Here is a 26,553-nt window from a genome sequence, read left to right on the forward strand (position 1 = left end):
CGATTTTTCTCGCACAAAATATCAGGGATTATAAAACTGGGATGTATGACGTTACAACGCATGCTGTTACAACGCATGCTGTTACAACGAAAGTTTTACAACGCGAGTGCATTGACAACGCAGGACATTACAACGCAAGTCTTTACATCGACTTGCACTAGATGGCGTGCTAACATTAAAAAAGTGTAATTTACTATTCCAACTCCAGTCCACGTAACAGTAGGGAAGGTGTTGGGATAGTAAACTACACTATTTTTAATGTTAGCACGCCATCTAGTGCAAGTCTGTTAGACGGACCGGGAGGGTCGGCCGAGGACAAGGGGAGAGGTCTCCGGGGAGAGCCGTCTCCAGCGATCGTACAGATGAGTAACTTCCCCCCCACAGATATACACCACACAAGGATAGGATTTAACGTTCTTTATAAGCGATTTCTTAAGGTACGATGGAATGGTACAAGGAGGTCTGGACTCAGGGGTCCCCTCGATTCTAGTCTCTTGGTTTGGGAAAGGGGGTAGCGGGACAGTCTGGTTACCAATCTGGTAGCTGAGATGGTATGGTGGATAGCTCACAATCCTCGGGCTCAGTGTTCTGGTTTGGACGGGCCGCGGCAGCGCCAGCAGGTCCCGGTGAAGGTGGTCATTACACGGTCCGCGGCAGCGCCAGCAGGTCCCGATGAAGGTGGTCGTTACACGGTCCGCGGCAGCGCCAGCAGGTCCCGATGAAGGTGGTCGTTACAACGGTCCGCGGCAGCGCCAGCAGGTCCCGACGAGGATGGAGGATGCAGAAGGCCGCGGCAGCGCCAGCAGGCAGGATGATAGTTCACAAGGCAGGGCTACGGCAGCGCCGGTAGTCCGTCAAGGCTGAGTTCTTCTCGGTGTCTCTCAACTCCAGGATACAACTGCCTTCCTGCTCTGGAGCTGCCCTAGTTATAGGTCTGGCGCCCTTTGATGTCCGGACCCTCGCACTTGGAGGTCGGGGGGTCCAGGATGAGGGAGTCCAGACACCCAGCAGGGGGTGGAGCCAGCGCCCGGGGGAGCTGGAGGGCGATCGGCACCTGGCGGGGGAGAGCCATCGACACTTCTTTCTCCCATTGACCTGCCAAGTGGTCCGTTCACCTCCTGGGTGGATGGTGGTGCCGGGATGTCGGGGCCGGGCCAGGCCCAGGGTTAGGGTCGAGCTGAGGCCACGCAGCCTCGTGGCGCAGTGTCCACGATGGCGGCTGATCCGGCCGGGGGAGCCGGTAGTGGTTCGGCCCCATGATACATGGATGTCCGGGGGCAGGAGTTCCGTCGGAAGACGGGGTGTGGGTTGCTCTTGTGGGTAACACCTGGGAGTCCGGGGCTTGGGCCTTGTCATGCGGGGAGGGAGCAAGCCCTTCATGTGGCCTGTCCAACATGCGTCCCCCCCAGCTGAAGGCGGGGAGAGTCACCCATCCTCTTGGGGACTCTCCTCGTCGAGGCGGAAAAAGCGTGACAGGCCATCTGCGTTGGCGTGGTCTTGGCCCGGTCGATGTTCCACAGTGAAGTCCATCCCCTGCAGGGAGATGGACCAGCGCAATAGTTTTGGGTTTTCCCCCCGCATCTGCATTAGCCACTGCAGGGGTCGATGATCGGTTTGCACCCGGAAGTGGGTACCGAAGAGATAGGGCCGGAGTTTTTTGAGGGCCCACACCACTGCGAAGGCCTCCCTCTCGATTGTGCTCCAGCGCTGTTCTCGGGCCAGGAGGCGTCTGCTGATGAAGGCCACCAGCTGGTCAAGACCCTCGGGGTTCAGCTGGGAGAGAACCGCCCCGATGCTGTGGTCGGAGGCGTCCGTTTGCACAATGAATTCCCGACTGTAATCGGGGGCCTGGAGCACAGGGGCGGTGCACAGGGCGGCTTTCAGCTTCTCGAAGGCCGCTTGACAGTCGGGGGTCCAGTTAATCTTCTTCGGGTGGTTTTTGGACGTGAGACCCGTGAGGGGCCCCACAATGCTGCCATAGTCCCTCACGAACCACCAGTAGTAGCCGGTGAGTCCCAAGAAGGCTCGGACCTCGGTCTGCGTGACTGGGGGTTGCCAGGACTGGATGGCAGCGATTTTGAGTTGCCGAGGGGCCACCAGACCGCTTCCCACCTGGTGTCCGAGGTAGGTCACGGACCCCTGACCAATTTGGCACTTGCCGGCCTTGATTGTGAGGCCGGCCTGCTGGAGGGCTTGCAGGACCTCTCGGAGGTGGTGGAGGTGGTCGGACCAGTGGTGGCTGTACACAGCGATATCGTCCAGGTAGGCGGCGCTGAACTCTTCGAGCCCCGCCAAGACCTGGTTCACTAGTCGCTGAAAAGTAGCTGGGGAATTCTTCATGCCGAAGGGCATGACCTTGAAGTGGTAGTGGCCATCGGGGGTAGAAAAGGCGGACCGTTCTTGGGCTCGGGGTGTGAGACCGATCTGCCAGTAGCCCGCTGTCAGGTCGAAGATGCTGAGGTAGCGGGCAGCCCCCATGCGGTCGATCAATTCATCCGCTCGGGGGATGGGATGAGCGTCGGTCCTGGTGACAGCATTCAAGCCCCGATAGTCGACGCAGAATCGGAGTTCAGGAGTGGTGCCGGGGGCAGCGGCTTTGGGGACCAGCACGACCGGGCTGGCCCAGGGGCTGTCCGAGGGCTCGATGACCCCGAGCGTGAGCATCTTGGACACTTCCTCTTGGATGCAGGCCCGCACCCGATCTGGTACGCGGTATGCCCGGTGTCTGATAGGGGGACTGTCCCCAGTGTCCACGTCGTGCAAGCACCAGGGGGTGACCCCTGGGGTGAGGGAAAACAGAGTAGCAAACTGCAGCAGGAGGTCCCGGCAGCCTTGGCGTTGCTCTGGGGTGAGGGCATCGGAGAGCCGGACCCCGTCCACGGAACCGTCTTTCTCCTGCGTCTTCAGGAGATCAGGGAGAGGCTTGGAGTCTTCTTCCGCTCCACTGTCTGTAGCCATGAGGAGGCTGAGTTCCGAGCGCACAAAGTGGGGTTTGAGTCTGTTGGTGTGGAGGACCCGGAGGGGGTTCCGGGGAGACTCCATATCGATGTGATAGGTGACGGGGCTCTTGCGTTCGACCACTTTGAAGGGTCCCGTCCACTTGTCCTGCAAGGCACATGGTTCGGTGGGGGACATCACCCACACTTGTTGACCAGGTTCGAATTCGACGGAGGAGGCATTTTGATCGTACCATTTTTTCATGTCCTCCTGACTGGCCTCAATATTCGCTTTTGCCATTTCCCTGAATCGCCGGGTCTGATTGCGTAGTGCCAGGAGGTACTTGAAGACGTCTGGAGGGGTCTTTAGGGGGGGCATTTCCCAACCTTCTTTGACTAGGCTGAGGGGCCCTCGCACAGGGTGCCCGTACAAGAGTTCGAAAGGGCTAAAACCGAGGGACTTCTGGGGAACTTCTCGATAGGCGAAGAGGAGGCACGGAAGTAGTACATCCCACTGGCGACGGAGGGGCTCTTCCAATCCCCCAATTATTCCCTTGAGCGTGCGGTTGAATCGCTCAACCAGTCCGTTTCCTTGAGGATGATAGGGGGTCGTGAATCGGTAGGTGACCCCGCACTGTTGCCAGAGGGACTTCATATATTTCGAGATAAAGTTTGTGCCTCGGTCGCTGACGACTTCTCGGGGGAAGCCCACCCGGGAGAAGATCCCCATTAAGGCCCGGCCGACCACCGGAGCTGTTACAGTTCGCAGGGGCACAGCCTCGGGGTAGCGGGTGGCGTGGTCCACCAGTACCAGGATGAACCGATGTCCTTGTGCTGTGCGCGGGTCCAGGGGCCCCACAATGTCTATTCCCACCCTCTCGAACGGGGTGGTGACAACTGGGAAGGGTTGCAGAGGTGCTTTGAGCTTGCGGCCGCTCTTCCCGCTGGCCTGGCACGTGGGGCAGGACCGGCAGTGGTTGAGGACGTCGTTTCGCATCCTCGGCCAGAAAAAGTGGGTCACCAGGCGACTGTAGGTTTTGTCCTGGCCCAGGTGTCCAGCCAGAGGGACATCATGGGCCAAATTTAGCAGGAAGTCTCTGAAACGGAGGGGCACCACCAGCACTCGACTGGACCCTAACTCCGCGATTCTCTGTTCACTGTATAACAGGTCGTTATCCCAATAGACCCAATGGGCTCCGGTGGAGTCCCCTGCGCTCTGGGCGATGGCTTGCTGGCGGAGTCCCTCGAGGGAGGGACAGGTCTTCTGCTCCTGGCGGAACTGTTCCTGGGTGGGCCCCCCTTCTTGACGCCACTGAGCCAGGCCGGGAAGGTCCTGGGGCTGGGCGACCCCTTCGGGGGTTGGCTCTGGGGGGTCGGTATAGTCGGTGTCCTCTACTGGAGCGATCGGGGGAGGAGGTGCAGGCCATTCTGGTTCTTCTGGTCGGGGGATGGCACGGGCGGCCATGGACCGGGTGGTTGCGCACGCCCAGTCCGGGAGGCCCAGCATCCCCAGGTGCTCTCTTCTTTCGACGGCGGCCCACGGGGAACTCTCAAGATCATTCCCCAGGAGACAGTCCACGGGGGCATCATCCCGGACCGTCACCTTCAACAGGCCGGAGACCCCTCCCCATTCGAAGGGGACGCAGGCCATCCGACATAGACTCTCGGAATTGTCGGCTGAGCGGACGGGGCAGAGAATGTTCGGCAGGATCTGCTCTGGTTTTACCAGGTGACAGCGGACGGCCGTCACACTGGCCCCGGTGTCACGTAGGGCTTCGGCCCGGCGCCCATTAATGTTTACCCACTGGCTATATTTTCTGGTGTTGGCGGGTAGGGGGGCCTGCGGGACCATGTCTTTTCCCCCTAGGTACGCTAGAACCATGGCGGCCGGTTCCCACTCTTGTTGTGCCTGCTCGTATTCTTCTTGTTCTTCGGAGATTTGTTCTCCCCCCAGGGCGGCGGCAGCTACCTGGCGGGGTTTTGGAGTTTGGTTCTGTGGACAGTTCGGGTCATTGGCGTAGTGGCCGACTCGCTGGCATCGGTGACACGTGACGTTAGCTCGGAACCCCGGGCGCATCGGGGGGTTCCCCCGGCTGGCCGGGGGCGGGGTGCTGGCAGCGGGAGCGGCCGGGACGGTGTCTCTCCCTCGCCCCTGGCCTCCTCCTCCTCCTCCTCGGGGACGGTGCTGACCTTGGTTGTTCCGGTTCTGCTCGTGTGGCCCTCTCCGGCCCACTCAGGTGCTTTCCCACCGGTCAGCTTCGGCGGCGAGTTGCCGTGGGTCAGTCAATTTACTGTCGAGGAGGTGCTGCCTGAGCTTGACGAAGCAGTTGTTAGACAGGTGCTCCCACACCATGAGATTAAAAAGTTGCTCGTAGGTCGTTACGTGGCTTCCCTTGATCCAACCCTCGAAGGCTCGGCTGAAATAGTTGACATATTCCACCCACGTTGTACCCGGGATCCGGGTGCAGTCCCGAAACCTCTGGCGGTACGTTTCGGGTGTGAGCCCATATCGGGTGAGGAGGGCAGCCTTCATGTGGTCATAGGATGACATCTGATGGTCTGGGAGCTGCAGTAGGGCATCGCGGCCTTCGTTGACGAACCTCCCCCATAGGCCGGCTCCCCAGTCACTTCGATCGATCCGGTGGGAGGTCATGGCGATCTCGTAGGCCTTGAACCACTGTTGTATGTCGTCCTCTCGGACATACTCTCGGACAACATCCTTGGGGATGTGGACTTTTTTTTCTGTCGCTCCCGGGGTGCGCGGTCGCTCGGGCACCTCCGGTTCTTTGCTCTGCTTCCGTAGTTCTATTTCTGCCAGTTTGCGCTCGTGTTCGAATGTTAGTCTTTTTTCTTCGAGCTCTCTCTGCCTCTGTTTTTCTTCCCGTTCTTCTCGGAGCCGCAGATGTTCTAGGTTCAGTTTTTGCTCTGCTAATTTTAGTTCACCGTCCATTTTGAGTCGTGCCATTTCTAACTCATGTAATCTGTTTTTTTCTCTTTCTTGGATCTCTTCCTGCGAGAGGCCCGTTCCTCGCTCCTCGGGAGCCGTGGCGTTCCTCTCCGATGCTGCGCCGTTTTGGTCTGGGGATCCGGCGACCCCGGTTTCTGCCCACGACTCAATGGCGTGCTTAAAATCGTCTTTGGTACTCAGGCCGGTGGTAGCAATGCCTAGTTCCATGCAGAATTGTTTCAGTTCACGATGGCTATACTCTTCCAATTTATCCATCTGGAATTTCTCGGTGGATCCGCTCTCTATGGTTGACATCGTGGTTTTCTCGTGGGGTGAGCTACTCTCTGTACGATTACGCGTTGATTCGGATCGCGCCGCTGGCCACCAATGTTAGACGGACCGGGAGGGTCGGCCGAGGACAAGGGGAGAGGTCTCCGGGGAGAGCCGTCTCCAGCGATCGTACAGATGAGTAACTTCCCCCCCACAGATATACACCACACAAGGATAGGATTTAACGTTCTTTATAAGCGATTTCTTAAGGTACGATGGAATGGTACAAGGAGGTCTGGACTCAGGGGTCCCCTCGATTCTAGTCTCTTGGTTTGGGAAAGGGGGTAGCGGGACAGTCTGGTTACCAATCTGGTAGCTGAGATGGTATGGTGGATAGCTCACAATCCTCGAGCTCGGTGTTCTGGTTTGGACGGGCCGCGGCAGCGCCAGCAGGTCCCGGTGAAGGTGGTCGTTACACGGTCCGCGGCAGCGCCAGCAGGTCCCGATGAAGGTGGTCGTTACACGGTCCGCGGCAGCGCCAGCAGGTCCCGATGAAGGTGGTCGTTACAACGGTCCGCGGCAGCGCCAGCAGGTCCCGACGAGGATGGAGGATGCAGAAGGCCGCGGCAGCGCCAGCAGGCAGGACGATAGTTCACAAGGCAGGGCTACGGCAGTGCCGGAAGTCCGTCAAGGCTGAGTTCTTCTCGGTGTCTCTCGACTCCAGGATACAACTGCCTTCCTGCTCTGGAGCTGCCCTAGTTATAGGTCTGGCGCCCTTTGATGTCCGGACCCTCGCACTTGGAGGTCGGGGGGTCCGGGATGAGGGAGTCCAGACACCCAGCAGGGGGTGGAGCCAGCGCCCGGGGGAGCTGGAGGGCGATCGGCACCTGGCAGGGGAGAGCCATCAACACTTCTTTCTCCCATTGACCTGCCAAGTGGTCCGTTCACCTCCTGGGTGGATTGTGGTGCCGGGATGTCGGGGCCGGGCCAGGCCCAGGGTTAGGGTCGAGCTGAGGCCACGCGGCCTCGTGGCGCAGTGTCCACGATGGCGGCTGATCCGGCCGGGGGAGCCGGTAGTGGTTCGGCCCCATGATACATGGATGTCCGGGGGCAGGTGTTCCGTCGGAAGACGGGGTGCGGGTTGCTCTTGTGGGTAACACCTGGGAGTCCGGGGCTTGGGCCTTGTCATGCGGGGAGGGAGCAAGCCCTTCATGTGGCCTGTCCAACAAAGTCGATGTAAAGACTTGCGTTGTAATGTCCTGCGTTGTCAATGCACTCGCGTTGTAACAGTTTCGTTGTAATGGTAGTGCGTTGTAAAAGTTGCGTTGTAAAGGTTGTTCCCCATAAAACTGCATCATGTCATATATTTGCACTTGAGCATCCTTTTGTATGGTTTATTACTGCACATTATATTTGGGGTGCTATACATCTTAGGAAAAGTATTGTATTGTAACATATATATTTTTATGAATGATTTGGCTGTTTTAATTTTTATTGCTTTTAAATGTTATATTTATTGGTGATATATTTTATGTTATTTTGTAACACCAGTATTTGTGCTGAATAAAGAATTTTGATTGATGGAATGAATGGTTGCGTTCCCGACTTTATTTTGTTTTGATGAATTCAAATACTTTACCTGTATTTCTCTCAAGAGATGTCTGTTTTGTTTTTTTGCCAGCGTTGTCAGGGAAAATCGACGTTATCTCCATGAACTAACAATAGATAATAATCAACGATCTCATAATGTTCAATCGTGGATCTGAAGTCTACATTTTAATTTGTTATAATAGGATCACAAATTCTCAAAATGCAAAGCGCTAGTGGGTGGTTAAAAGCCAGGAATGCCTGAAAATTTCACACATGAAATGGCAGCTATAAACACATTAATCAAATTGAGTGTAACTTGGTGAATCAGCATGACTGTTTGGCAAGAAAAATATTTTCCTTGCATTGGATAAACAGTAGCATTGCGTGTGTATTAACTGTGGAATATGTTAAAGCAACATTGCTTGTTCAGAATATGCATTGGACGCCAAGATTGTGCACAAAAGATCTGCAGAGAGTGGCCAAAATGTTGATTATGAATTCTGAGTTTGGATCTCATACTGCTAATATGTGACTATATAACGCATCAGTTCTGCAATTAATGTATGCTTGATTCAAAACACTGTTTGCCTGTGAAAAGTTCAACGAACACAAGTCCCATTTTGTTAAAAATAAAATCAATTTTTCACTTCACCCAGTCCGAGACGGTGTTTGGGGGCAGGGCCACTGCTGCTGACTGGCAGCAGTGGAGTGGTGCTCACTCTGACAGTTTACACTGCGCATGTCACTTTGGCCGACTGTCTTGTGACAGCCAGCCTGACATGTGCAGTGTAAGCCTCTCCAACCCAGCTATCTCAAACAGCCAGGTGGAGAACAGGCACAGTCACACACTGCCTGTAGGAGCTTCAAAGTAGTGCGCTCTAGCCAATGCTGGCACTGCTGTCATGCTGCTGAACATGATCAGCAGCATGAAAGCAGCGCCTGAATTGGTGCAGGGTATTCAACTGCTTCAAGCTTCTAGTGCCGAGGGACTGAAGCAGAGGACTGGAGGAGGCAAGCCAGCAGGGAGGGTAACTACTCTCGCTGAGAGTTTGGTCCAATATGACTCTGCTGGTTTCTGACCTTAATTTTGCTTCTTTCTTCTAGTTTATTACCTTTATTTTACCTCTTTCTGCTCGTTTCGGACCTTTATTTTTCATCTTTCTGCTCTTTTCTGCCCGCTATTTGTCCTCTTTCTGCTCATTTCTAACCTTCATTTTTCCTCTTCCTGCTCGATTCCAACCTTAATTTTTTCTCTTTCTGTTTGTTTCTGTCCTGTCTCTTCAGTGGAGAGGTCGCATCCACAGCACCCAGATACCCCTAGGGTGACGGTGTACATATAAATGCTCATTGGTTGATTGACCTCGCATGATTGCACCCATCCACTATCCATTTGCCTGCCCCACCACTCTCTGGTGTTGCCAGGTGCTGCTGTTGCTCGGGGTATTTATTAAAGTTTCCCCCCCCCACATATTTAGGCCATAGAAATTGTCAGAAACGTTCTCCTGTCGAGAGCAGAAGGAGATCTGTATTCAAGCTAAAAATGGAAGCGGAACATTCTTAACATTGATGGATGTGTAGCGGAAGGCGTTTCTGTATATGGAAAATGTTTTAAATAAAATTGCGCTTACACAAGCCATTTTGTAATACAGGATTCCATAGAAAGGACTACAGGAGTCTTAATTCATCAGACATATTACAATGTTTCGGGGTGTTTAGTACACCAAGATTTGCATGTTCAGGTAACTTCTAGCCCTTTTACCAGAGTTATATTCCAGCAGGCTTGCCCATCCAAAATGTACCTCTGCGGATCGGGGTTTAATGCACCTGGTGATTACAGAGTGTTACATTTCTCATTAATCATAAATCCAAACCACCACATCTTTTAGAATCCAATACCACAAGGATCAGAATTTAAAGGTGTTGCAAGTATTGTCAATTTCAAGTTTTTGCTTGAAAATGGGAAATAACATGTGGATTTTGTTGCTTTGCTCACCAAAATTCAGTTTTTGTTATTTAATGGACATTTCTCCTTGGTAGAAATACAGTAGGTGTGGTAATTAGCCAAAAAATGCAATTCCTGAGCATATAATAATTTCTGTAGGGCTCAGAAAAGAATGTGCAACACTTAATGAGGGCCTACATCACTGAGAATTGTTCATATTTCATGTTTGGACAAATGTTCATGTACTCCGATGGAGCAGTGCAGTTTCTGAATTCCTTAAGGAAATGTGACTTAGGCACACCTGTTTCATCTCTAATTACTCACAATAGATTTAATTTGTAAACAGTTAACACAATTTGGAACCTATTTTGATTACATTACCACTTTTCTACAGTAACAGTAATATGTGTTCACATTTCACTAGAAACTTAAAGGTGATCCATGCCATAAAATTATACAACAGCGCAGCACAATAAGAAATATCTGTTCAACCATGTCTTAGTAAATTGGTTCAGGCAGTGTAGTGATACCCTTCCTAAATTGTATTTGAAGACCCTGAAATCAAATGCTCAGGTGAGGGATTTCTACCATGTAGCTCACATCTATAACCATCAATGCACCATTAAGTAGGAACTAATTGAAAGTCAAACCACTTCACAAGGTAGGTTGGAGCAGTATACCACCTTAATTAAAAGCACCACGTTAAATGATATACGTGCCTTACTCAACTGCCCCAAGCCAGGAGGAAATTTGAATGCTGGAAGAGGAGTAGGAATTGCTTCATTCCAAACAGCTGTAGGTTCAGAAGGCTTTTCTTTGCTCTCAGGTTGTGATGAACCAGGAGGATAACTGTTCATGCCTTTATTTAGGTGATCATGAAGATCTACAAACAAATATATTTAATTTAGAAGTAGAAAATGGAATGTCACTTGTTAGATGCAGCAATATTTACTTTGAGACGTGAAGCCATTGAAATAAATTATCACTTTTTAAAAAGTAAATTCTAACTTATGAATATTAGTATTTTTGCCAGTTATTTTATTTAGGCAAAACATGCAATTTTAATTTAATGTTAAGTGTATTGTAAATCAGTTCAATGGCTTTCACAAACATTATCATGGGAGTTAAAATGGAAGACAACAGGTTTTGACCTTTTGTTCTCCCTCAGACAGATCTGCTCAGCACAAATTTACTATTTTGGCATTGTCTTCAAAATGTATCTACAGGCAACCATTATTATTCTTCAACATTTCACACACTTGTTCCTATTCATATTTCCCTATTTCACTGACAAATTTAGGTTAACTGCATCAATATTAACATTTTATATAAGTTACATTAAAGATAACATTTAATACTGTCCTATTTTGACACCTTAATGTTCCGGTGACATTTAAAAACAACTTTGCCTTTGGCCTCAGCGGTTATGATATCATCAGAACCCATACATACAAATATGTATATAGGGAGAGATGCAGCTATATGTACAGCTTTAGTGCGATAGTGCGATCTGACACATTTAATCCCCAGATTTTTTGATGTTAGATTTCCTGGTATTTAGAATTTGGTTGTGACTCTCACTGAGCTTCACTCAGTAGAAGCACCTATAGAATGGAGTTAGGAGCTACCCAGCTGTGGTATTTTAAAATAAGGTCTACTGCCATGCAACTGGGCTACAAAACACTACGCTGGTTGTACTGGACAGTTGTACAAATTCCTGTGTGCACATGTGCAAACTGAGCAAGTGTGACTACTGCCTAGTTCAATCTGGCAGCTGCTCACAGGTGACCTGCCACAGAGAGAACCATAAATTCATAAATAATTGATCATTGAATGTGCTGCCTTAATAATTTTTTTTGCCGTTTTGCAGGAGTATGATTTGTTTCAGAGAGAACCCAAACAAATTTAATAAAGGAATCAGACTGGGATCCTGAATCCGCTCCTAAAGATAAAATATTACGGAAACGCAAAAATAAACATGAAACATCCTCTAAAGTTTCTCCTGCTCTCTTGATTTGGTGTACGAGAATAAATCTAAAAACAATTCTATAACTTAGGAACCTACGTTTAAAACTCAAGGAACATGATTGAATATTCTTGCCATGAACTACAGTTAAATAAGACCTCAACCCTATTGTTCGTGCCCCTAAGAATTCACCAAACCCTTGTCCTGAAGATAACCCTCAAAGAAAACTTGGGTTCGAAACACGTAGGCCAGGATCAATAGGGGATCCCAGTTCAAGGAGTATCAATATGAATGTATAAATGTATTTGTTTAAAAATGAACTATTTTAAGCCCATATTAGATAATGTTGGACCCTTTTAATGTCCTAGTACCAAGAGCATTTTCTGTGAATCAGCCGCGGCCCATAGAGGGAGTTCCGTGGGGCGGTAAGGCGGGGCGGGGGAGGGGCAGGGTGGGGGGTTCTAAAAACCGGAACATGGATAATTACAGGTAAGTAAACAATTAAATAAATAAAACGAATTTCGTAGCGCACGCTGCATCGCAAAATGCAAAACTAGTTGAGAGATAAAGTTCCCTTTGCTCCAGCGGGTCCTTGGCGGCCAAGAAGCCCCCCTGATACCTTCTGTAAGTCCTACACTGTGGAATTCCTGAGAGCTGGTTGGAGGCCCAGCCCCCTTTCTCCACCACTCTGTAAATGCTAGTTAAAAGACCTTAAAAATTCAGTAAAAAAACAAAAGTTACAGGCATGTTATAGTTAGGCCTCGGCAATGAACTCCACTTCGTTTGTGGAGTTTGCGGAGTTTTCTGCACTTTGTGCTCCGTGGAGCTCATGGAGTGCAGAAAACTCCACTATGTGTAGTGCAGCAGAGTTTTTTTCTCATCTGCACTCGCCAAAGGTAAGTTGGCGAGTGCGAGCTGCCCCTCAGGAAGTTTGTGCTGCACTTCGCCACTTGTGGAACTCCACAGAGTTTTTTTGTCTCTTCGTGGAGTTCTGCGTAGTGGAACTCTGTGAACTTCGCCCAGGGGAATTAGCATTTAAAAGCCCTTAGAAACTCACTAAAAAAACAAAGGTTACAGGAACGTTATAATTAGAGTCAGATTTTACTCATTCAAAACAAGAGAAATTCAGCCATTATAGTTACCTGTGTTAACTCTAACTCGCGCCCCCGCTATGCACTGCTCATGACTTCACATATTACATCACTCATGACATCTCAAATGACATTACCCATGACATCACTCATGACATCATTCACAGCATCTCTGATGCACCCACTCACACCCGTATTAAACACTGAATTGGTATTATTAGCCACTTATATTCTGTGGGGTGGTGAGGTACTGTCCTCCTTCAAAATGGCGGTAGTGGTCAGCTTTTTAAAGAAGAATAAAGATATGGAGGATGTGCATTCATATCGACCAATAAGTCTTCTAAATACTGACTGCAAGATTATGGCCTAACTGCTAGCCAACAGAATGACTAAGTGCATAGGGTCAGTCATACATCCAGATCAGTGCGGATTTCTATTAAGGAGGCAGCTATCTTTTGAAACTACTTTTTAAATTGATGCCTTAGATTATTTTAGCCACAATAAAATCCCAGTCCAGATTTTAATTTTAGAGGATGAGAAGGCTTTCAATTTGGTTTGCTGGAAAAGTATTTTTTGCATTTTGGCTGAATTTAGATTCCCTGCCAAATTTATCGGCCTGGTCTCTGGTTTTTATAGAGGGGCCTCATCTCAAATAATTATTAGTTTTATATGCTTTGGCACATGCAATGCCTACAGAGGAACAAGACCAGGGAATCCTACGTCACCAATACTTTTTGCTCTTTTTATAGAGCCATTAGCAATTGCCATTTGTTCGAGCAGCAACTTAACCTCTCCAATCCGGGGGATGGCAAATATAAAGTTGTACACCGACGATATAGCCTTATTACTTGAACCGTATTTAGGGATTCAAAAAAGCATATTTTAAATTTTTCAGGGGTACCAACTGATGGGAGGGTATAAGATAAATAAAACAAAAATAGAGATCCTTCTTTGTCATACTGCACCAGACACTTTAATACCGGAACTTCGCTCAGGAGTTAATGCCAGACCCAAGAGGTATTTAGGAATATATAGCTCAGAGAATATTATTGTTTTATACATTTTACATTTTGTTCCTCTGTTGAATAAAATTAAAAGTCGGTTCCTAAAATGGAATCACTTGCCATTGGCAATAATTGGCCGAGCTCCATTGATATGTATGTCAATTTTACCATTATGTAATTTTTTATTTTCTGCCATTCCAAGTGCAATACAGATGCAATTTTTTAAGGAAGTGCAGGGTATGCTTACAAAATTTTTAGGGCAAATAAAGCACCTAGGTTAGCTACAAATACATTATATCGACACCTGAACGAAGGTGGATTGGCCGTCCCTAATTTGAGAGAATATTCCTTTTGTGATGTTTGCATATACTGCGTACAGTTCGGATAAAATGTTAAATATTGACAGATATGATAGCTTTTTTCTGCATTTAATTTTTCAAGAATATAATACTACCGATTTTATGCAATTAACAAAAAAAAAAGTTAGGTATAAGGTTTTACAGTGGAATATAAAACGCAGGTTGTAATTTTTTAGCTATTATGATATCCCGATACTCAATGCGACAACCCTTTTATCAGATATATATCAGCATCCAACATTATACAGCATCATTACAATCGTCCTTTATTAGAATAAGGAACTTTCTACTAGATCTAAACCCCACACAGAGGTGACTCGTATCCGTATTTTTTTACGTACGAGTCACACAAGTACTGTACAAACTGCCAAGTACGATTGGGACGTGAACAAGAACCACGAATAGTGTTGGGAAAAGTCTACGAGAGTGCGTCGGAAAGTGTCCACGTCCGAATATCGTCGGGTAAAGTGTACGAAAGTGAGCCGGACAGTTTCACTTACAAATTGTAAAACACAAGTCCGAGCGCGCAAGTACGATCCGGACCGCCCGTCCGAATACACAATCGCACGTAAAAAAGCCCGTACGGAGCCAACACAGTAGCACACATGTACACGGGTAAACTCATGCCCGTGTACGAGCCGTACAGCCCCCCCCACACCCAAATATGTCAGCACCGTACAACACCCTGTTCGCACTGCACCCCAGGCCCGCAACTGTACGTGCCGTACCCCCCCTAAGTACGAGCAGCACCCCCTCATGTACGCGCCGTTCTACCGCATGTACGCACTGTACCCCCAGCCCCCCACCGCATGTATGCACCATACCCCCAGCCCCCCCGCATGTACGCACCGTACCCCTGCACCGCATGTACGCACTGTACCCCCAGCCCCCCACCACATGTACGCACCGTACCCCTGCACCGCATGTACGCACTGTACCCCCAGCCCCCCCACTGCATGTACGCACCATACCCCTGCACCGCATGTACGCACTGTACCCCCAGCCCCCCCACCGCATGTACGCACCGAACCCCTGCACCGCATGTACGCACTGTACCCCCAGCCCCCCCACCGCATGTACACACCGTACCCCTGCACCGCATGTACACACTGTACCCCCAGCCCCCCACCGCATGTACGCACCGAACCCCTGCACCGCATGTACGCATTGTACCCCCAGCCCCCCACTGCATGTATGCACCGTACCCCTGCCCCGCATGTACGCACTGTACCCCCAGCCCCCCCACCGCATGTACGCACAGTACCCCTGCACCGCATGTACGCACTGTACCCCCAGCCCCCCCACCGCATGTACGCACTGTACCCCTGCACCGCATGTATGCACTGCACCTCCTGCCCCCCCACCGCATGTACGCACCGTACCCCTGCACCGCATGTACACACTGTACCCCCAGGCGCCCACCGCATGTACGCACCGTACCCCTGCCGAGCATGTACGCACTGTACCCCCAGCCCCCACCGCATGTACGCACCGTACCCCTGCACCGCATGTACGAGCCACACACCAACACTGTACCCCAGCCCCCTCACCCAGCATCACGTATGTACGGATCGTACCTACACGAAAAATACTCTTACAGAACCAGGACACTGTAAAACAGCACAAGGAGGGTCAATCCGACTCGCACAACAACACAAAACACGTCAACATGACAAAATACATCTCAAAGACTGACCTGGCACATCCAAACAGGCATAAAGAGGCCCCAAATCACAACCACCACTTATAACACAGCCACCAAAATTCAAACACAGCCCCACCCAAAAATGGACCAATAAAAAGGGCCCACACACACAACCCATGAGCCTTTGCAACAGACCCACTGCTGCCAGACCCCACTGACAAACAACCCCACACAACTCATACCTTCGCTACACCTTCACTCACACACCTTCACCCAACCACCTCCACAAACATCCCCCTCTTCACATTCACACACACCCACAACCATCCACATCCACACCCACACCCCACACCATGCCCACAGACAAGAATCCAAAGTTCACCACGGCGGAGCTGGAGCTCCTTGTCAAAAAAGCCATCAGAGTCGAGCCACAGCTGTTTGGAACATTGGTCAGGCAGACCAGCATAGCTGCAAAATCAGCCATGTGGCAGAGGATTCTCGACAAGGTGAATGCTGTTGCGCCCGTCCGAAGGACCAGGCATGAATGCCAAGCCAGGTGGTACGATCTGCGCAGGGCGGTCAAGAGGAAAATGAATGAAGAACATGCCCAGACCAACATCACTGGAGGTGGGCCGCCCCGCAGACCCGTACACTACCATCCCCGGGAGGAGAAGGTGATGGCCATGCTACCGCCGGTGGGACTACACGGAGTCGAAGGAGTCGCAGAGCCTGGTGAGTACACAAACAACTCACGTAACTTGGGGGGAATGGCATCCACACCCCAACCACCAGAGGCGCAACTAGAGCCAAATTTCGGGGGAGGCCAAGAAAATGTTTTGGGGGACGGGATGAATCTTTTAAGCCATAGGCAGAGTGGAGCTGCAGGGGCTCTTAAAGGGGTGAAACAACAGCGAGGCCTCATTAACATGCAAATGGTCTGTTAAAGTGCTCGGGTGCGGCTGTGAGTGCGCCGGGAAGCTGTCTCATCCCGGGCTGCCACACACGACGGGGGGGCTGAAGCCCTGTGAGTCCAATGGGCGTTGCGCGCCTGCCAACCACAACAAATGCACGCAACTACCCCCAAGCACTCACCGCACACAACCACACCCAAAAACCACGCCCATGCAAAAACAACAATTGATGGACAGAATGCAGAACAATGTCATACATTCACCCCAGTACAGAGATCTGGGCCTAAATCCATCGTTTTTTTGCTCACCATGCCATTCCAGTTTGAACCCAGCCATATGCAAATCAGTCTTGACCCTGTGCCTCATGGGAACAGTCCAGCCCGAACTGCCAAGCCAGGTCCTCCCTGGACTGGAAACAAGCATCCTAGGACCGGTTTCGGGGTTCCACCCCTCTTCAGCCAGGATAGCTTGATTCCAGTGGCATGGAGAGCACGGGACTCACGTCTGAGCATACCCGTCCCACTCGGGGTGACAAATGCAAAAACAACAATTGATGGACAGAATGCAGAACAATGTCATACATTCACCCCAGTACAGAGATCTGGGCCTAAATTCATCGTTTTTTTGCTCACCATGCCATTCCAGTTTGAACCCAGCCATATGCAAATCAGTCTTGACCCTGTGCCTCATAGGAACAGTCCAGCCCGAACTGCCAAGCCAGGTCCTCCCTGGACTGGAAACAAGCATCCTAGGACCGGTTTCGGGGATCCACCCCTCTTCAGCCAGGATAGCTTGATTCCAGTGGCATGGAGAGCACGCCACTAACGTCACCATTCCCCCATCACAAATCAAGGCAAGGCCATGTCCAAGGCTACAACAACCACAAACACAAAACTGGATGTCCGGGAGGCTGGGAGGGTGGGCTCCACACAACACATTGTCAAAATGAGACACAGACAACAATGTCCTCAGCCCATATGGCATAGGTACATACCCATGCACAATGCACAGGGACTGGCAAAGTACTGACAAGGTAGCTGACACGGGGACCTGCGGTATGCAGCACAAGGCCCTCCTGGGACCACTGTACACCCAAACACCAACTCCACAAGCACAGGTATCTAGCACAGGAACTCACACACACAGTCATGCCAGCATGCACCATGAGGGGACACACACATCACCTGGGAGACCCAAAGACAACTCACACTACACACATCAGCACGCCCGGTCACACCCCCCCTAACACAAGCACCCCCCCCCCGGCAGGCAACGGATTCACACACTCCCACAATGGACATGTGACACAACAAGACCAATCCAGAGCCAAGTAAGCATCAGAGCCAACTATCTACAGGTCACACACTCAGGAGAACATCCCAATCTGTCCCCCGCAACATGCCCATCCCCAAGTGGACACTGAGAGGAATGCTAGGGACATCCAACTACCTGGGTGAACTGTGTCAACTTGCATATGTATGAAACATGGATGTGGCATGAAACAGCATTAACATTGTCTCTCTCTCACACACAGGGCAACGTCGATGATCTCCCCCCAACACTGGGGGGGAAGAATCACAGTCCCAGGCACTGCGTGAAGACGATCCCACCGGCAGCGACGACTCTCAGCACTCCGTGGATAACCCCGACCAACCTGGCCCCTCTGGTGTACAAGCCCCTGCAGCACCTGCGTCAGGTACATCTGTGCCAACCCCCACCCCCATTCCTGCCACATCCCAGGAGACACCCAGGAGCCCTGCTCGCACTGAACAACACAGCCAGTCTGACCAGGAGGGACAAGGTTCTGAGGGCACCCAGGAGGAGGCAGGCAACCCTGCAAATGCCATCCCTCAGGGGTCCCGTAGACCCGATGTGCCCACAACGGCAGGCCAGGCTCGTGTGGGCAGGGGTGGTGGGAGTGGAGGCAGGCAGAGGTGCGAACCTGACCAGCCAGCTCAGGACCCCGGTATGTCACACATACGGAACATCCTGGACTCATACCGGCGTGACACCAGAGGCATGGACCAGGTCGTGTCCAGACTTTCTGGGATGCAGGGGACCCTCGATGAGATAAAGAACCTGCAGGTCGAGCATCATGCCAGTCATCAACAACACCAAGGACGGATGGAGGCAAGACTGGCTGAGCTCCTGGCGGTGCACAGGGACGTGAGCCAATCACTCCGTCAGATCGCCCAAAGCCTGGCAAACCCTCCCTGTACCACCAGGTGTAGACCAGCACCAGACACAGGGAGGGACGAGGAGGAGGAGGATTCATATGACGGAGCGTCCCTAGCATCGTCAAGGCCTGCATCTGAGGGTCCCCGGAGGAAGGTGGGTCGTCCACGGAAAAGACCGTGAGAGTCAGCGGACCATCCACATCTCCCAGGTCACCTGGCCTGGCCCTCTGGCGCAACAGCACCACCTCACCCAATGACATTCTCTGCCACATGGACTTGCTGGTCACAGTCTGACCAATGATGACCAACACTGTGGTCTGGACTCTGATGACTCCAAATGACAAGGATGCCATCTCCCCTGTGAACTTTGGATTCCATTCCCCCGGTAGAGCACCTAAGCACATCTACCAAAAGACTCACCCCACCAAAAATAAATTCATATTGTTCTGCACATGAGATGTTGCTGGCATTTTGCATTATTCAACGACATATGCGTGTGGAAATGTCTTACTATGCCTGAGTGTTGAACTAACTCCAGCCATCCATACCCTGGGATCAGAGTCTGGTACAGGACACACATGGGTCACAAGGTATCATTCAATGTAGGCATGGAGCACAACACTCACCTGTGATGGCCTCTGGCTGCTGAGGGTGGCTGCTAAACTGTGCGGACAGACCTATTTGGGAGATCATCATCAAGGCGTAGAGGTCATTGCCCATGTAGAGGTACCCGGGGAGGGAGTCCCAGGTATGTGTGGCCAGGTGGGAGAACAATGTCCTGTATGCTGGAGTACGGTGGATGTGAAGAACGGTGGCCAGGGCAAGGTTGGATGCATGGAGATGGCCCAACGGGATCTAGGATGACAGACGTACAAGGTTGGTTTGGGGTCGGGGTTGTGGACTGCCTCCTGAGTGTGGGTGGGGAGTGTGGAGGTCATCCTGCAGCAGACAGTGATCCATTGCAGCTATCTATGGTGGACGGTGAGGTGGCTGGGGCGCAGGGTGTAGAAGCTGAGGTGTGCAGATGCCCCCTGGAAGTGGACCAGTTTCCTGGGAGTTCGGATGTACTTGCTCCGTAGAGGGCAGGGCAGTATATGACACGGATGTTGTCATGGACCTGGGGGATGGTCTGTCGTAACTTGGAGTGGATCTATCTGTGGATCATGTGCCTAATGCAGAGGGCGTTGCAGCATGAGGTACAGATGCTGTGGACTAGCATGGCATATGTGAGCGAGCCAAACATGATGCACACCATCTCGTGTGTGTGGCCACTGTGTGCTTGTGCAGGGCCCGCAGCAGCGGGCGCCATCTCCCTGAAAAATGCCCCATTTTGCACACAAAGACTAGGATGTCAGAAGGACAACTGCAACAGGCGCGTGTGTAAAGTAAGGAGTGTCCAGTGTCACATGGCACACCCGGAGACAATGCATGCACAATCACCAAAGAGCCATTACACCGGATCAGGAAACTGAAGGGCGACCTGCGCACAGGAGACCCACCCTCAGGAGCTGGTGATGGCCCATTGTGTGGTCGACCTTGCTAAAAAACATACACAACCATGTACTTCATGCCCAATAGAGAGCCTAATCCATGAGCAACTGCATGCATGTCGCTAGACTACACATGGACTCCTATGCATTATCGACAGCAAGTATGCAAGAAACTTGCATTGACAGAGACGAGGCACCTTGGAGTGTGACGAACACCTTTATTACTCAGCCTCACACCAATGGAATTGCATCCATTGGAACAGAATCACAGGTCATTCTGCTGACCATGTGTGACCTACACTGGACACCCCCTGCAACACACAGATGTGGTAAATCCTACTGAGCTGGCACACAAGTGAAGGGGTTGAGCCTCACACCCCTTGCTGCACACGGAGAGTGTACAATTCCCCATTGAGCCTCATATGGGGATGTCCCACACCATGTCCACCATTGGCAACCCGTATGTTCCTGAGGGACGTTATACACACATTGATGCCTTCATCAGAATCCACAATCCATGACAGATTACTGTCAGGAAGGGTGACTATCAATTCATGGGAGCCATGCAACACGTCAGGTGGCCCATGGTGAGTCGACATGTATGCACGGTAACACAACATGCACAGGAGCAGTCCCCACATATCACAAACACGTACCACCCACAAAACGCCTTGCTGCACTCCTTACCCAAAATTACTTTTCACCATGTCTGTGCATGTAACTCTGATCCAGCACACGTTGCAATACTCATGAGGAATAGCAGGAGTGCAATGATGACATGAGCAAACGACAGCCGCAGGAACCTGGGGAGGACAGACACACAACAAGTCAGCGAAGAGCTAGTAATCCACAGACATGTACATGCACTCTACAGGATTTATGTTGTCACCATGCTAATAATGATTTTTGTGTACCCGCTAAAATTTGGGGAATGACATCATCACTTGAATGACACATCAGAACACACCTCCAAGTCACTTAGCACACAGTCAGCTCGACACACACATTGCAACACATGCCACACAAGGCTCTAAGCGTGCACACTCAGACACAGGGACTCACCATCATGAGAAGAAGTTGCGGATAAGCTGACTCCGGATGTCCCCATCCTCATCCTCACATGCCCCGTGCCCGAGCCTTTCATCCTCCGTGGGTGGATTATCCTGCTCATCCGGATCCAGGATGAGTGGCACAGCCTTCTCCACTGCCCTGTTATGCAGCATGCAGCACACAAGGAAGATTTTGCAGACCTTCACCGGGGCATATGGGAGTGCGCCGCCGGTCTTGTGGAGGCACCGGAATCTGCTCTTCAGGAGTCCAAACGTCCTCTCAATCACGCGCCTCGTCTGCCCATGGGTGTCGTTGTACCGGTGTTCTGCGGCTGTTCTGGGGATGCGGAGCGGCGTCATCAGCCATGGCATTTTGGGATAGCCAGCGTCCCCTACATGGAAACATCATGGACAGAAGTGGGTCAGGAGAAGCAGTAAGATATTAAGATACCGCTAAACACAGGACTAACGGAGTATACCCACCAACAAGACATGCACGTTCGTTGCGCAGCTGCAGCATCATTTCAGGCACCCTGCTACGCCTCATGATGTAGGCATCATGTGCTGATCCTGGAAAACGGGCACAGACATGGGATATCATCATGTTAGCAAGACATACCACAAGGGCGTTGATGGAGTGGTAATGTTTGCGGTTACGGAAGGCTACCTCCTGTGCGTGTGGTGGTACCAAAGCCACATGTGTCCCATCAATGGCCCCAATGACATGGGGCATCCCTCCCAGGGCATAGAATTCACCCTTGACACCTGTCAACTGCTCACGAGTTGGGAAATGTATGAATTCATCCAGGTGTAACAACATGGCCTCTAACACATCATGCAGGACACGGCTGAACATGGTCAGGGACATGCCACCTACATCAGCTATGGTCAATTGAAACGTACCCGTGTCATAGAAATGTAGGGCTGCCCTCACCTTCATCTTGGCAGACAGTGCAGTAGGATACCTGTGTAGCGGTTGGGGTGTGGTTCCAGCCTTGTGGTCAAGTTGTGAATCAACGGTTGGGAGAAGCGGTAGCGGCGTATACAGTCACGTTCCCTCATGGCAGCCAAGTCTGGCATTGGTCGGGGGAGAGGCGGTGCCCTGCAGAATTTTGGAAGGAATAATGAAGATTGAGTACAGCACTACACCACTGTCAATGAACTGAGCACATGTTCAACAGCTAATACACATATGCTACATACAGAGTCTGTACTGTGCAATGCATCCAGGACACGTATGCCAGCCAGGTGACACCCCTACCAACAGTCAGCTACACACGTGGGTGCTCGAGGTCAATATGACATGCCATGGAACTAGCTGAGGGCCAGTGTAAGTGAACAGGCAGACGCATTACAGGAGTGACAGACAACCACATATGTGCATGAGAAGGATGTTTCATCATACAGACCGGTTGCGGAACACTAGAGGCACAGATCACATGTCCTTGAAATAGGACAGTCCACACACCTTGCCATGAAGGGGTACATGTCAGGAATGATCACACAAACATTGAGACTACGCAGATATGTCCTTGTCTTGCAAGTCCATGTGCGATGCATACATACACCTGTTACGTCTGATTCCACATGTGGCCTGGTGTGCGTAATAGTGTGCCATGCCCATCGACACGCACACACATGTTGGATGCAGCAACAACTACAGCAAGCTCATGGGAACACATGACACACACATGACATAGTCACATCGTACAACACCGGTAGTTACATGTCAGGTGTCATTATCCGTGTCCCTGGCATCAGGGGACAGTTGCGGGTGTAGGGGACTGTGCCATGCCAGTGATGCAGTGCTCGACTGTCCCCAGAGAGTACCTCCTCTGTATCAATTGATATCAAGTTAATTTCTGTTGTGTCATGCTCTCCATTGTTTCCCAGTGGCATGGTGTGTAAACCAACTGTGTGGTGCAGGGCCTACATATATTTGTAGTATTGTAGATGTCACTCATGTTGCTGTTCATGCTATGCGCTGTGTCCTATGTAGTTTGGACTCATGTGTCATATGTATACAGGTGTCTGATCATTTCCTGTCTCTTCACCTTGCCCACAGCATCGTCGGGGGAAACCGAGGGAGACACTAGCACGGACGCGGGGGAGGGATCCAGCACCGGGTCCACCAGTGCTGGGGAGTCTGGCGCAGCAAGTGGCACGGAGGCCGAGGGGAGTCAGGTGGAGGACCTGTCCAGTCCCATCACCGCCCTCCCACTTGCTCGGGTCCCTTGTGTCCGTGCTAGGTGACAACAGGTGCGTGAGAGATGGCAAGGAGGTTTATTTAAAAGGTGAAGGGTGCACTTCCACTCCTGATCATTCTGTGGTGTGTAGGCTGATTCAATTGCATGGTGCTTGTCATATGCACGCTCATGATTTAGCTTGTATTCTGAAGTGGATTTGTGTGCCAGTTATGACACCGTCTTGTACGCTGCTTGATAACGGTAATTATGTGCTGTTCAATGATGAAGCTTGCTGTGGGATGCTTCCGGGAATTCCTCACATCGTGACTGTATCACTACGAGTGGTTTTCTGTCATTACGTCCTTTTCCCACCCCCGCATGGCCGGCTCGATGTATCCATCTGGCCTTCCATTCCAACCTTGAAAGCAGAGTTCAACAAGATGAGCAGAATAAGGGCTCTATTGTCTCAAAAACAAGTCGTGTTGACTTCATCCCAAGAAACATTTGTCCTTCACGTAGCTCACACGTGCACAGAGGTGCAAGCACTTTTGGACACTGATCTCCCACTACATATTTGGGACTCGGATTCAGACTATCTTTCATGCCTCGTCAACAAGTGGCCTGGATGTTTTTTTCTAAATTGTGGGATCCGCACTCGTGACCTCCTTCCATACTCTGTTTGGTGTGATCCCCGCATTTCATCATTCTATTTTTTCTAGCATCTTCAGAGGGAGAAAATTCGATTTTCGATCGTGATCGAATCGACCCGCCATTTTGTGCTCCGCCGCCATTTTGTGTTGCCCTCACTCAGGCAGCACGGCGAACAAAGTCTATTCTGCTTTTTCTGCAGCTTCGTGTCGAAATAAGCCTTCTGCCTCTATTTACAAAGCTGGTGTTAGGACTGGCCAAGTCCACTAATCCCTGTCTGGTTTTCCTAATCCCCGTCTCAACTATCTGTTGGTTCACACTATTCTCTTCTGACTTTATCTTATCGTCTGGCCTTCGCTGTCCTCTCCTAGCATTCTCTCGTTTCACAACTGTCCTCCAACACACACAAACGTATCTCGCCACCTGCAAGTTAGTTGCAGATCTGTTAATGAATTAGTTCGGGGGAGGGGTAACAAACACAGTCGGAGGAGAGGTTTCTTCGAGTCATCTGACACTTTGTTTTCAAACCTTTTCTATTGGTTCTGTGCTTCTGTTCTGTTTACCAACTTTTCTTATTGGCTCTCTCTTATATGTTCTGGGTGTGTATTTGGTTAATGTATATTTCACATATGTGCTATATAAGATTGTGCGCCACGGAGTGAAGTGACAGTCTCCTGAGAACCTACCTCGTGTACTTCTGGGATAACTGTACTAGCTGCAGCTAATAAATCCGATCTTCTAACGCCTAACAGAGTGTCCCGTGTCTCTGTGTAGCTGAGCAGGAGAACCCCGGAGATTAAGGCGTACCCTGCGCCGCCAGGCCCAAAAGGTTCTGGTTCTTCAACTGGCGCCCAACGTGGGGCGGCTTCAGTGGTACCGGTTCTGCCTGAAGGTCGTGAGGAACACCGCAAGAAAATTCTGGAGGATTCGCAAGCCACGTCAAGCGACCCCTGTATGTCGAAAGTGGTCCGAAGGTCTTTTTCAGCGTGGTTACTCCTTCCAGACGGCTACTGACGACTGCTGCCCTGACTGCCGCCCTGCCTTGGCCCTTCCTTTGGTGATGTATGGTAAGGCAAGACGATAGACGGGCCTCTGTTGGCGTGAGAAGACATCCTTAGTTAAGTATTTGGTGGGTCGCTCCCACAATTTTGTTCCTTAGTTCCTTTGTTCCTTTGGTCCTTAGATTCGACTATTGCAATAGCCGAAGCCGAGGGGTAAGTGCATTTGTGCTGCATAAACTGAGTTTTACCCCCTTGAAGTTTGTGAACAGTCCGGTGAAATCACGAGATGCCTGGTCTGACTAAGTTTGGAAAACTTTGTTGCTTTGGTTGTAATAGGGACTCCCGGCTTGAGGACTCTTGTCCGATTCCTTCGGTTGGAACTCCCACATACGAGCTCTATTCAAAACATGGTATTGGCCCCATTGCCTTTAATGAGGCATGGACCCGATACACGAAGAAAGATGGTGTTCTAAAATGGCCAGAAAATGGTAGCTTTGAGCCTGATGTGCTAGATAATTTAGAAGCAGTCTTATTCAAAAGAAAAGCCCGGCCAGCAATGTTTGACTCTTTCCGCCTTTGGCATAAGGAAGCCAAACAGAAAGAAATTAAGCAGACAAAACAAGATAGGAAAGCACTGGGTATGACAATTATACAGGCTCCCCAATGATTTAAAGATGATGAAATTGATAATGCGACGGAAATCTCAGAGAGACAGCATCGTATGGCGATAGATAAATGCTATCCGGTGTTGCCTGTTTCCCCTTCCGATATCAAGAAAGATTTAGAAGAAGATCCCCTAATGTCTCATTTAATGAGATTGCCTCCGCCTTATGCACAAGGTGCCAATGCACCCCAGTTAGTACAGCCTGTCCAGCCGCCAGAGGTACCTCCGCCTGTTCTGGCTCTTCCGCATTTGCCTCCTCCAGTATTACCGCCTCTGCCAGTTTTACCATTAACTTCGACTTCTTTGCCCTCATCTCCTGATCTTCGATCTCCTTTGCCTTTTGCACCTCCTGCAATTATCGGTTCTCCTTCTGTTAGTTCGCCTAATACCTTGTCTCCTATCCTCATGTCCAATTCTCCGTCTATGCGTAAGCGACTCACGGACACTGTCACTGGTATTCTATCTCCTTTCTTTGAAGCTTTAAATGTGTCTCCGGCTTTTATCGAAGACAATCTCGTAGTCAGTTCCCAGATTCTGAAGAACGAGAAAGGTTGGAATATCTCGCACGAAAATGGATCAAAAAGGGTCCCCAATACAGTGTGCTTGATATTATGCCTACCTTCTCACAATGGAACGCACCCACGCAAAGATATGTTTTCAATGTAATGTGTGATACT

The 26,553-nt window shown here is 50.7% G+C and overlaps 1 protein-coding gene across 1 annotated transcript in view; it reads right to left on the bottom strand.

Moving 5' to 3' along the window:
* The window catches only part of LOC146785774 (phospholipid scramblase family member 5-like), a 197,875-nt gene that overhangs the window by 130,792 nt on the left and 40,530 nt on the right, over window positions 1-26,553 (bottom strand). Inside the window, exon 2 of the mRNA XM_085633635.1 lies at window positions 10,405-10,568. Within this exon, the coding sequence (XP_085489761.1) occupies window positions 10,405-10,568 (164 nt within the window). The remainder of the gene's footprint in view (window positions 1-10,404; window positions 10,569-26,553) is intronic.

Source organism: Triturus cristatus, chromosome 11, assembly GCF_964204655.1.
Source record: "Triturus cristatus chromosome 11, aTriCri1.1, whole genome shotgun sequence".
Lineage (NCBI taxonomy): Eukaryota > Metazoa > Chordata > Amphibia > Caudata > Salamandridae > Triturus > Triturus cristatus.